General features: G+C 42.9%; 1 protein-coding gene across 3 annotated transcripts in view; it reads left to right on the forward strand.

Moving 5' to 3' along the window:
• Nucleotides 1-14047, forward strand: part of KDM4C (lysine demethylase 4C) — a 585611-nt gene that overhangs the window by 47238 nt on the left and 524326 nt on the right. For all 3 annotated transcript variants that reach the window (XM_063455113.1, XM_063455114.1, XM_063455115.1), the window contains exon 3: nt 13659-13834. In XM_063455113.1, the coding sequence (XP_063311183.1) occupies nt 13659-13834 (176 nt within the window). The remainder of the gene's footprint in view (nt 1-13658; nt 13835-14047) is intronic.

A 14047-nucleotide genomic window follows, 5' to 3' on the forward strand; every position in this document is an offset into this window, starting at 1 on the left:
CGAATGGTAAGTATTTTTTTACACAGGTTCTTAAAGGTCCCCCTTATTATTTTTAGGGGGATAATTTGTTTTTTGGGGTGGGAGGGGGTGACTAGTGGTTTGGGGACCCCTAGTCACCTGGGGAGGTGGGGACTTTCTTTTTTAGGGCCCCCACCCGCCGCTCAGGGGTGGGGGCCGGGGAGGGGGACCTTAGGTCCCCACTCCCTTTTTAGTATTTAGGGCCCCCACCCGCCGCTCAGGGGTGGGGGCCAGGTGGGAGGACATTAGGTCCCCCCCCCTTATTAGTATTTAAGGCCCCCACCCACCGCTCAGGGGTGGGGGTCAGGGGAGAGGACATTAGGTACCCCCCCTTATTCCAATTTAGGGCCCCCACCCGCTGCTCAGGGGTGGGGGCCAGGGGGAGGACATTAGGTCCCCCTCTTATTAGTATGTACGGCCGCCGCTTGCCGTTGAGGGGTGGGGCCCCGGGGGAAGGACAATAGGTCCCCCCCCCCATCATTTTACTTTAGGGCCCCCACCCGCCGCTCAGGGGTGGGGGCCGGGGGGGGGGAGGGGCAATAGGTCCCCCTTTAGTTTAAAAGTGGTGGGGGCTCAGGAGGGGGGACCCTACTTTTTTTTTTTTTTTTAAACAGTGAGCAGCGACAGGCTGCTCACTGTTAACTAGACATGCCCCTACTCGCGGTATAGCGAGTAGGGGCAAACTTTACTAATACTAAGTCATATTTACTTAGTATTAGTAAATTTGTCTGAAAGACCAATTTAGGTCTTTCAGCCTTTTGGTAGATAACTCCCTAATACCGTGGGAATTAGGGAGTTGTCTACTAAGCGGCTGCAATAGAAGGTCCAGAAGTTCCCAAAGTGTTAAAGTGCCGAATTGCGAAAATCCCGAATTTCGGAATGCCGAACCGAACCGAACCGAAAATTTTCCTCATGCACATGCCTAAAAGATACCCTCATAGGCAAGGAGGGCAGATTCATATTTATTAAGTGGACGATTTTAGACCAGGTATATACTCTGGCCAACATTTACGCTCACAATGCTTCCCCGGGGCAAGTTCTTGGAAACCACACTTTCGCACACTTGTACCATTCATGGAAGGCCTTCTGATTCTAGGGTGGGACTTCAATGCCGCTCTAAACCCTGGGGTTGACACCTCTGCAATCCCAGACCACGTTTAACAGCTCCACAACGTTCTCCTACACTCTCACTAACTATCTGACTGTTGGAGGGCTCTCCACCCCGATGGCAGGTACTACACCATTATTCCATCCCTCGTGACCGATACTCCAGACTGGACTACTTTTTTATACCGCACTACTACCTCCACTTAATACAATACGTAGATATAGGTGTGACGACGTAGACTGACAATGCCCCACTGACCATGACTTTAAAATCGCCCCTCTGCCGACCTCGCACCATAAACTGGAGGCTAAACGAAACACTCATGTCTGACCCACTTGTCCTACAGGACACCAACAAGACACTCACCCATTATTTCACCAACAACACGGCTGATAAGCCAACTCCTGTGATCTGGGAGGCGCACAAATGTGTGATCAGAGGTTTCTCTATAAAAAGGAGCAGGGAAACGGAAATTAACAATCTTACCAATGCTATCCACGTATTGGAGACGACTCATAAAGCTGATCAAACGTTGACCACTTTCCAAGAAATTGCCGCATCGTGAGGCAAGCTGGCTACCCTCCTGCATGGCCGCTACCAACGTCCACTTCAACGCTCGAAAGCGTACTTCTATGTCAACAGCGATAAATGTGGCAGACTACTGGCCTGACTTATCAACAAGAAAAATAATAAATCTTATATAGCCCAGCTACGTCACCGCGAAGGCTTGTCCCAACGTCTGCCAGACAAGATCGCTACGATAGCGTGCGTGTACTTCGAGAATCTATACTCCAGAGAGTCATCGAATAGGTGTGGCCCATAGATGTCCGGACGAACGTCCATACGAGAATACCTGGGAGCTCATGGTCACTCAATTACTTACAGGGGAGGCGATGGAAACCCTGGAAACGCTGCTGACCATAGAAGAACTAGCTGAGGCGGTTAAATCCACAAACACTGGCAAAAGCCCTGGCCCAGATTGGCTTACGCTGCGCCACTATAAACAATTTGCAGACATCCTGTATCCACACTTTTTAAAAGCATATAACTCTCTTACACAGGGACAGAGATTGCCCACCCAAACTTTGGCTGCCAATAGAGACCCATATCACTCCTAAACATCAACCTGAAATTTTTCGCAAAGATTCTGGCAACCAGAATGAAAACATACCTGCTTAATCTGGTACAGGCGGATCAAGTGGGCTTTATACCCTTCCGAGAAGCTAGAGATGACACGGGCGCTGGCATTGAGGCATCAGGCCCAGAGACATGAAGAGGGCTTAGTTCTGCTTTCTGCTGGGGGTAGATTGGGACTTCCTTCTGCAGACCCTGCAAACCATCGGAATGGCACCAAACATGCACAACTGGATCTCAGCGCTCTGATAACCCCACTGCCAGAGTGTGCATTAATGGAGCATACACAGAATCCTTCCAGATACGACGCGGAACTAGATAGGGATACCCACTTTCACCACTGCTCTTTATCCCTGCCCTCGAACCATTCCTACATGCAGTGAAACAGAACCCAGACGTTAAAGGAGCACTATAGGGTCAGGAACACAAATGTGTATTCCTGACCCTTTAGGGTTAAAACCACCATCATAGCCTCCCTAAATATAGTAAAATCTAACTTGTATTAAAGTCTGCAGCTGCTTACTTTGTCCCTGTTTCCTTTAGACCTGCACACTATGGGCATTCCCTCCAATGGCCATTGGAGTAACTAAATTACCTCCATTTGTTTGAATATACATAGGGATTTAGGAGAGAGCGCAGGTAACTTTTTTTTCTTTGTTTTTTACGGTAAGTATTGGGGCTGATGTGTACTGGGGTCATTGCTGCCGCCCAGGATTGATGGGAGTGAGCGCAGGACCTGTTTTTTTGTATTGAGATCAGACATATGACAGTAGGCGACACGCTAAGACGTCTACCTGACCTCTTACACGGAACCCCGGGCACGTTTCTACACAGCATGAAATAAGAACTGAAACCGCTCATGCGCCAGATACCCCAACAACCAAACTTGTATAGAGCCTTACCCCCATTTGAACACACATGCGTTGACCCAGACCCACAACCCATGTGATCTCCCTCCTATAACCCCTACTACAACAAAACTTAAATCTTCCAGCACCAGCATACATTGGGAAATGGGAAATGGCAATCGGGGAGAATTTCAAATGCAAAAGAGTAATAAGCGCTCTCTTCTCAAGGGTGAGCAGCAGTTCACCAACAAGGTGTTCCCTCTACCTTGTGATAAATGGACAGATAAAATAGAAAGGTGAACAGCGCTAAAGATCAGAAAGTGTACATACGTTTAGTAGAAATACTGGCCAGCGGAGTAACTTAAAAAAAGAGAAACAAAAATACAAATAATGGTACAGTATGTATGAACGAAATAATTCCACAAGAACAAAGGTGTTATATTCACACTCACATTTTGAGGAGCTATATCAGCTCGGTGTTAAGAGCCTGGACGGAATAATCTCCGTCTATGGATTTCTTGAGGTTCAAGACCGTTGGTGAATATATAGGTGTGAGTATTCGTTAAATGAAAAACAAGAGTAAAATACGCCACATGGTATAGTAAGTAAATAAAAATATTGTAGTAAAAGTAGATGATCCTACTTACATATACTAGAGCAACGACCTGCTCTAGTTTGGAGAATTTAAGGTGGAATAATCCCCACCTCGGGATATAGTGGACCCAGGTATAGCAGCAAAGCAGTATTAAATAGGAAGGAGGACAAGAGAAATGCCTGGATAGTTTAAAAAATATATATACTTTAATACAATAAGTAAAAAGTGAATAATAAACTATAAAACCAGTCCTGTATAAAAGTCCAAAATTCTTCCTCACTTGACGCGTTTCGCCGAAGCTTTCTCAAAAGTGAATGCTTGCTGCTTGGGGTCCTTGAGATTATATACCTTCTCTGATGATGAAAATCGATTCTGCTGTGCATATTTCCTCATTTCCGGTTTTCAGCAAGATAGCATAGACAGGAAGTTCTCTGGACGCCATCTTGGATATGGGCAATTTGTGGGAAAGTTCAAAAATAGGAATCAAAGGTATACAATAACATAATAACATTGGATCAGATAAAAACTTGAATAATTACAGATGTGAGCACACATAGGGTATATGATAGTGGAAATCGATTCTATTATGTGTATTTCCTCATTTACGGTTTTCAGCAAGATAGCATAGACAGGAAGTTCTCTGGACGCCATCTTGGATGTGGGCAATTTGTGGGAAAGTTCAAAAATAGGAATCAAAGGTATACAATAACATAATAACATATTGGATCAGATAAAAACTTGAATAATTACAGATGTGAGCACACATGGAGTATATGATAGTGAAAATCGATTCTACTATGTGTATTTCCTCATTTCCGGTTTTCGGCAAGATGGCATGGACGGAAGTTCTCCGGACGCCATCTTGGATGTGGGCGATTTATTGGAAAGTTCAAAAATAGAGATCAGAGGTGTACCATAACATAACATATCGGATCAGCTAATAACTTGAACAATTATAGAAATGGATACACATAGAGCATATAAGTGACATAAAATAAATAATAATTACTTAATAGTGTCATAAACGAAACTGTTCCGGCCGCCATTTTGGATGTGGGCTAGTGACAGAAATTGAGCTCAAAGGATGCCATATCGGAAAAGGGCATACTTTAAATAGAAAGGGGACATGTATATACAGCTAGGGGAAATATAAATAGTATAAAAACACAGTAGTATCTGCATGAAAAGGGTGTAAAAGAATTTATAAACACCCATTGAAAGTGGATTATAGAACATGAGTTATAAAAAATGAAATTTACAAAATGAATTATAAAAAATGAACCAAATCGGGGGCGGGGCCGGACCGCCGAGCTGGCTGGTCGCATGTGAGACCAGCTCCTGCAGCCTAAAGTTAGAAACCGCTATATATCCACGAATTTTGGCACAAAACTTGCCGGCAACGGTGGCCCCCGCCGGGCAGAGAGCCCTGAGTTCCAGGGTGAGGCTGGCCCGACAGGCTACAGTCCCCTGGAGGAGGAATCCTACCCGACTTTTTCAAGGCCTACTCCGGAGGCGAGCAGGGCGGACGGCCGCTGCCCTGCCGCTTACTGTTCGGGGCGTAGAGTCGGACCCGCGGGGATACCGGCCCCGTTCCCCCCCCTCTGGACCGGGGGGGTTATCCCGGTCTACACCCTCGAGACCCTATCGCCTACAAGTGAAACGGACGAAGCAGCAGGACCGCTAAGACCCACGCCCCAGGCAGTGTCACCAAAATGGCGGAGGCCATGCGGGATGGCATTGGGGCCGGAACCCTCACAAGCTACCTCTCCACAGAAACAGTACACAGAGCGGACTGCACACATCGCAGCTTGTGGAAATGCCAGCACTGGCTAGAGTTTCTGGAGACCCGTCGCAAGCCTAATCACCTCAACTCTCGACGCGTGAGTCGCCTAAAGCCTAAACAGGGGCTCACCCCGGGGTTCCCCCCACATCGCTCCCCCCTTACGCACAAGCAGCAACATGGGACACTACAAATAGCGGATGACCACTCATCTAGACAGCCTCCGCTCTCCTCTCAACAACCTACAGCTCCGGCAACGAACAGAGATAGAAGATGGAGGCAGAGAGCTCAGTACTTACCTCACCAATGCAAAGCAGCAAAGCGGAAGGGACTGGAGAAGCCAGGGCCTCCTCGGGTGCACACCACATCGAGAGGGAACCTGCTCCAGCTGCACAGCCCAGCTAATAGACACCGGAAGATCTTACTCAGCGGGACCCATGGACACAGGGAAGGGACTCCCGTCCCAAACTGGGCACGGAGATCGGAGCGGCCCCAGCACTGCCCGAGAGAACTCACGCGACACCCGACCAATTCTTGCTCCCAGCGGTACCCCGAGATGACAAGAGGCTGCTTAACTGCCGACACAGAGAACTCTCTATCACAGCCAGCATGCGGTGTTGGATGAAGGGCGAACGGAGAGGCTACCTGTCATTTGTTACTAACAATGCACAGTATTGTTTCATTTCATGTTTATTAGTTTATCAGTATATGTACACTTCACCAGTCTAGCACACTGTACTCACACCTTGCATACTTTAGCTAGAGCAGATTGGATATTAGAAATTGTCTAGCATGTTACTCAACATATAATCAACAGCCTGATACATGTTTAAGCAACTTTAGTCCCTCTAATGATGTTGAATTGTCAGAGCTTACCTAGACCTTGCCAAAATGCTTCATCAGTATGTCTGCCCTTAGCATGACTTAATATAAAAAAAAAAAAAAAAAATGCAAGGACTAAGTTAACTTATCCTCTATTTCATAACTTAAGTTTGACTATCTACGATTCTCATATTAACTAAATATAAAATGTGCAATCTATATAAAGCCATGTAACTGTTTTATGCCGATTGTATGCGCTTGATACGGCTGTCGTGGCGTTTCAAGCTTGTTTGTAACCCTTTGCACGTGAAAAATAAAGAATTTAAAAAAAAAAAAAAAAAAAAAAAAATGAACCAAATCGAATTCTATATTAAGTCCATTTGGGTGGAGGGTATCTAAACGATAGACCCACTCCATTTCTAACTTGCCTATGTTTCTGATGGTATCGCCCCCTCTCCAATGTGGTTTATATTTAGCAATACCAAAGAATTTTAATAGGCTGGGGTCTTTGTTGTGCTGTAAAAGGTGCGCAGATACAGAGTGATTTTTGTAGCCTTTTTCAATATTACGGCAGTGTTCACTAATTCTTACTTTCAATGGCCTTGTTCTGCCGACGTATTGTAGTCCACATGGACACTCTAACATGTAGATTACGTTATTACTATTGCATGTTAAAATTTCATTAATGTTAAAGAGCTTTTTGTTTCTGTTAGACTTAAACTCTGATGTGCATTTTTCCATTTTGTGTGTTTTTGTACATGATATGCACGTGTTACATCTAAAAAAACATTTATTAATAGTTAAAAAATTGTTTTTTTGTATGTTTTGATTTCTAGTGAAATTATTTGTACGTTGTAGTTTTAGATTAGGTGCACACCACAACAGTGGAAGAAGAGCTGTGACCTAGTTCAGCATTGTGCCTTAGCAAGTAAGACCCAGGAAACGGGGTTCAAAGTACTACCCATGTGGTACCGAACCCCACAGGCCCTCCAAAAGATAAACCCGGCACTGGACGGCAGATGCTGGTGGTGCCATGTGACCACAGGATAGTTTCTCCACATCTGGGGGGAATGCCCACAGATCAAACCTTTCTGGAAGGCAATAGTCGCCATCATTCAGAAGTTCTCTGACTGCTCCCCTCCCTTCTGACCGGCCCCATATCTACTACATCATACCACTTTACCGACCACCAAATACAAGAAATCCCTGACGATCCGGATCTTAAATAGGGCCAAACAAATCATCCCCTTATACTGGAAACAAGACCTCACATCGCCCCTTACAGCCTGGTTTGATAGAATGGAAGACTTTAAGAAGGTTAGAGGCACTGATTTACAGAACACAAGACCGCTTCCAACTTTATGTAGACATTTGGACACACTGACTGGCAACTGCATACAACACTGACTTCCAGAAGTTGCTGACAGACAAGACTAGGAGAGGGTAGTGGGTGGGAAGGGGGATTACCGCACAGTAGGGTCCCGGGCCGCTGACGCGGAATGCAGGGATTGCCCTAACATAACTACAGGTTCAATGCCCTTCACTCCCTTTGACCTTTAAAGAGCTGCTCCTCAGACTTGGACACCTCCACTGAGAGACCATAGTTTGTGTAGCGTTATGGTTATGACTAGGGCAGAGTTGGTGTTGCTGCTTGGTGTGGGTGTTTAGAGAAACTTAAAAATTAGGGGGAACTTTGGTTTAGGGTATACTTATCTTCAAAATGTCATGACTTGTAATTCCCACGATTCACATCCAGGCAAAACATGTTTGATAGTTATGGGAGTTAAAAAAAACTTCTTTTTTTTTTTTTAAACAGCCAGTTTTAAAGGCAATGCGGACTTTAAGCCCCATCACTCTTACAAGCCTTTTCTTATTGAAAGTAATATCAATTACAGTCAGATATATTGAAGGAAAGATAATTTTAGGGTTTGCCATGTAAATTAGATTGCCATAAAAAAGCGCATTCGTGAATGGTGTGGTTGCATTTTTTTGTAGTGTAGTATAATGCCTGGATTATTTTCAAAGTGCCTGTGTGTCTACAGAGAATATGTGCTTCATTCAAAAATATGCTTTGCAGCATTTTAAAGTTCCCATTCCCATACTTTTCAGTAGGGATGCACCGAAATGAAAATTCTGGGCTGAAACCGAAAATTCAAGATGTCCTTGGCTGAAAACCGAAACCGGAAATGACTTTTTCTCCCCAAATTATTTTAAAATAGTTTTTGTTTTGTTTTTTTCTATTATTTTATTAATATTAGACTTTTTTTTTTACATAATGAGGGAGGGGGTGATTGGTGGCAGAGTGACTGATGGGGTGACTGGTGACCATGACTGAGGGAGGGGGTGACTGGTGACAGTGAAGGGAGTGTGTTAGAAAAACACTTTTTAATTTTTTTTCTTTTCGTAAATGTTTTTTTATTTTTTTATTTTTTTTTAACATGTAAAACAAAAAAATCTTTCCCTGGTGGTTCAGTGTCCATGCTCCCTGGTGGTCCGGTAGTCTGTCTTCCCGGTCTGTAGCTCCGCCCGGTGTGAGCTGCAGACTGTGCTGATCTCGCGATACCCAGAAGTCAGAGCGTTGCCGGGGAAACCCGCAGCAACGCTCTGATTGGCCTGAGATCTCAAGATACAGCACAGTCTGCAACTCACAACCGGTGGAGGTCAAGACTGTGCGGGCTCTCTCCCCAGGCAGACGGGGACTGCGCTCCCTGCCGGTACCCCGAGACCCTTCTCCGCCGCCGGACTTGGATGGTGAATCCCGGGATCCCAGGTAATGGCTGCGAAGTGAACGGCAGCCGCGCTAAGGAGTGACAGCGAATGGTGGGATTCCCTGTGACAGGTACTGGCCTCTGTCCTCCATTCCCTGCCAGGGCCATTCCCTGCCAGGGCCGCTCCCTGCGGGCAGCCCAGACTTGGGACACTGGGCACAGCCCGCTCACTGCCTGACACACATGGGTAGGTCACAGCCAGGCCAGGAAACAGCACAGGAGCTTCACCACCGGAATCTTTGTCATGGGGGTTGTCAGTGGTGGCAGTGCTGGGTTGGGGACTGTCATTGATACAGTGCCGGGTTGGGGGGCTGTAATTATTGACAGATTTGACATATTTTTGGCCGAAAATTTCGGTGCATCCCTACTTGTCAAGGTAATGTCACTGAAAAACTCCTGTAACATCAGGACAGTAATGAAGCAACTGCCTCCTCCAAATATATGTTTTACATTTTCATGAAATCCTAGTGTGCTATACTTTTTGATGTTATATGTATACTATATGGACAAAAGTATTGGGATACCTTTACATTACAGATCATTACACCAACAAGGACTTCTATGACATTGCATTCTAAATGCATAGACCTTAGTATGTACTTGGTACACCCTTTTTGCAACTATAAGAGCTTCTTCTCTTCATAGCATTGTCCAACATGTGCTGAAGCATTAATATTTCTCTTTACTGGAAGTAAGGGCCTAGCCTAACCCCTGAAAAACAACCCAACACCTGAAAAACAGCCCTGTACCATTATTCCTTCTCCACCAAACTTTACAGTTGGCTCAGTGCAGTCAGGAAAGATAACTTTCTCCTGGCATCCGCCAAACCCAACTTGCTCATCAGATTGCCAAACAGCGATGAGTGAAAATTCACGAGCGGACATATTGCAAAGGTGGCATCCTATCACAGGTCCTCAGAATGACAAATGTTGTCAGAAATGTTTGTAAATGCAGACTGGATGGCAAGGTGCTTGATTTTATGCACCTGTGGCAATGGGTTTGATTGAAAAACCTGAATCCAATAATGAGGTGTGTCCCAATACTTTTGTCCTTATAGTGTGGACTCTCTTCCTCCCCACAGATGGACTAAAAACTACAGCTGGCAGCTGGCTTGACCACACCAAGGCAGTGGCAACTTAGGGTATCCAGTGACGATAAAGTCCGTCCTGGTTTCAATGGAACTAGGGGTCGACTGATTATCGGTCTGGCCGATATTCGGTATTTTCGGCAATATGGTATCGTCCAATAACAATACCAATATTGCCGATAATACATAACCGGACCGCCGGGCCCATGACAAGCACGGCGGTCCTGGGTGGCCAAGCAACTACTTACTTACCTTCCCAGCAGCTCCCCTGTGTAAAACTCGCGAGTCCCGCAGCTGTCAGAACGTTGCCACGGGCTACCATGGCAGCGCTCTGTGCGGCACACAGACTGCAAGATTTACACAGGGTAGCTGAAGGGAGCTGCTGGAAAGGTAAGAAAGCGCTTGCTTGGCCACCTCTGCACAGTCCATGCCACCGAACCACCAGGGAATGCTATATACCCCCACCCTGGCCAGGTAACAAGCAGGAAGAAACAAAAAAATAGAAAAGGCACGCACTGCATTCACTATACACGCACTGCATTCACTTTATGCACACTACCCACGCACTGCATTCTTTTTACGCACACTATACACACACTGCATTCACTTTACACACACTTCATTCACTATAAACACAATGCACAAACACACACTCACTGCATCCATTAAATACACACTAAACAAACACTCACTGCATTCACTATACACACTACACAAACACACTCTGCATCCATTATATACACACTACACAAATACACACTGCATCCACTACACACACCACTCCCCTGTCTAAACACACTGCATCCACTACATGTGGCATGTATATTTTGTGCATTTACCTTAAGAAATATATTTTTTTTTTTAAATGGTAAATGTACAGAATATCGGTAAGTTATCGGCTATCTGCCTGAAAGTTCACAGATTATCGGTCTTGGCTCTAACAAATCAATATTGGTTGATCCCTAGATGGAACAGTTGGTAGTTCATTCCATTAAACATATGGAGGCAGGGTTGCCGAAATGCTTCTTTGAAGGCAGACTTTCATGGGCCCGGGAGAGACATTTCAAGTGAGCACTGCATAGTGTCACCCATAATGTTAATGAAAATGTCTGCCTCCCTGAGTCACTTCAAATGCATCAAATATTTTTACACTTTAAAACTATTCTTTCATGGGTGACATAGATTTGAATTTTAAGCTAGCGTAATATCTCTGTTAACCCTTTCAGGACCGCTGACGGTTCAGGACCGTCAGCGGTAAAACGTGCGTTTGGACCGCTGACGGTCCTGAACCGTCATAACGGTCTGGGGCTACTTACCTGATCGCCGTCGGTCCCACGGCGGCGATCAGTGCTCCACCCGGTCCAGGGGGGTTGCCTGTCTGCCCGGGCAGTCCCCCCTCGGCAGATCAGGACCCCACGGCCATGTGATCACTCGATCACATGACCGCAATAGGTGTCCATGTGTCTGCCTGCAGGGGGACTGTCTGTGCTGACAGGCAGTCTCCCTGCAAGTGAAAAATCAAAAAAATAAAGCAAAAAAAACAGTGTAAAATCAGTGTAAAAAAAAAATAATAATATGTGTATATATATATGATATATATACATGTATTATATCTATATATAGTATATGTATATGTATCATATATAATGTCATATTAAGTGTATTTTTATATTTATATATACGTATATTAATATAAAAATACACTTATATTTAAATTACACACGAATATATACAATATATATAATTGCTATATATATAGTATATATATATTATTATAAAATACAAATAATATGTTAATAAAAATAAATAACAAAAAATAAAAATAATTTTTACTAATTGTAAAAAAAATATTTATATATGCAATTTTATTCTAACAGTATTTTGATATATATATATATATATATATATTTATATCAAAATATACTTAGAATGTAATGATATATATATATCTATGTATAAATAAATAAATAAAAACAATACGAAATATACATATGTCCATATACATAATTACATAAATAATTTCATAAATATACACGTAGACGTCAAATATATAAATATGTATATATATATTAAAATTCTACATGTGTATTTATGTAATATTTTTACCTAATTAAGTAATTTTAATGATTGCAATTTGAGGGACCTGCCTGCCAACCCAGGCCGAAAGTCCAGATAATTTAATTTGCTAGCACTGTGTTTAACCCTGTAACTTTCTATGACACCCTAAAACCTGTACATGGGGGTACTGTTTTACTCGGGAGACTTCGCTGAACACAAATATTAGTGTTTCAAAACAGTAAAACATATCACAGCGATGATATTGTCAGTGAAAGTGAAGTTTTTTGCATTTCACTGAGCACTTTCACTGAGGATATAATTGTTGTGATACATTTTCCAGTTTTGAAACACTAATATTTGTGTTCAGCGAAGTCTCCTGAGTATAACAGTACCCCACATGTAGAGGTTTTATAGTGTTTGTGAAAGTTACAGGGTCAAATATAAGGCTTGATTTTACTTTTTTTTTATTGAAATTTGTCGATTGGTTAGGTTGCCTTTGAGAGCGTATGGTAGCCAAGGAATGAGAATTAGCCCCATGATGGCATACCATTTGCAAAAGAAGACAACCCAAGGTATTGCAAATGGGGTATGTTCAGCCTTTTTTAGTAGCCACTTAGTCACAAACACCGGCCAAAGTTAGCGTTTCTTGCATTTTTAACACACAAACAAATATAAATGCTAACTTTGGCCAGTGTTTGTGACTAAGTGGCTACTAAAAAAAAACTGGACATACCCAATTTTGAATACCCTGGGTTGTCTACTTTAAAAAAATATGTACATGTTAGGTGTGTTTCGGGGATTTATGACAGATAACGGTGTTACAAGGTCACTATTGATACATTTAAAATATATATATATTGAAACAGCAATTTCCTACTTGTATTTATAGGCCTATAACTTGCAAAAAAAAGCAATAAAGCATGTAAACACTGGGTGTTTTTAAACTCGGGACAACATTTTGAATCTATTTAGCAGTTTTTTTCATTAGCTTTTGTAGATAAGTAAAAGATTTTTCAAGTAAAAGTCCAAAAACATGGTTTTTTTTTTAAATTTTTCACCATATTTTATTATTTTTTTTAAATACAATATATGACATAATACAAATAATGGTATGTAAAGAAAGCCCCTTTTGTCCTGAAAAAAACAATATGTAACTTGTATGGGAACCGTAAATGAGAGAGCGGAAAATTTCAGCTAAACACAAACACCACAAAAGTGTTAAAACTGCTCTGGTCCTTAACGTACAAACATCGCAAAAACAGGCCGGTCCTGAAGGGGTTAATGCTCTAAACTGGGCACATCACACAGTCTTTTGTTATTGTTTATCTTCTTTTTGCGTATTGTGCAGCGCTATACAAATAGTTGTATTTTCGTAAATATTCATTTTTGTTTGTTATCCAAGTAAAAAAGATTTTTTTTAAATTATTTTTTTTATTAAAGGTAATCCCACCAAAGGGATGGAAGCCCAAGACACATTATGATGACATCGATGATCTAGTGATTCCTGCTCCAATTCAGCAGATGGTTACTGGCCAGTCAGGTCTTTTCACTCAGTACAACATTCAAAAAAAGCCAATTACCGTCAAAGAGTTCAGACGTCTGGCTAACAGTGACAAGTATGTGTACTTTTAAAGCTGGTGGGATTTTTGACTAATTTTCAATTTCAATGTTGTCTTAGAGGACCACTCCAAGAACAATTAAATTTTCATTACAATTAATTTGTCATGGTGCCAAGAGGTCCTGGCCACGTGCAACTTTGATTGTCCAAGGCTTTAATCAGGAAGCCTCGGACTGGGCGCTAAATTAACAAAACTAATTGAATGAAAAGT

The sequence above is a fragment of the Pelobates fuscus genome, chromosome 5 (genome assembly GCF_036172605.1).
Source record: "Pelobates fuscus isolate aPelFus1 chromosome 5, aPelFus1.pri, whole genome shotgun sequence".
Lineage (NCBI taxonomy): Eukaryota > Metazoa > Chordata > Amphibia > Anura > Pelobatidae > Pelobates > Pelobates fuscus.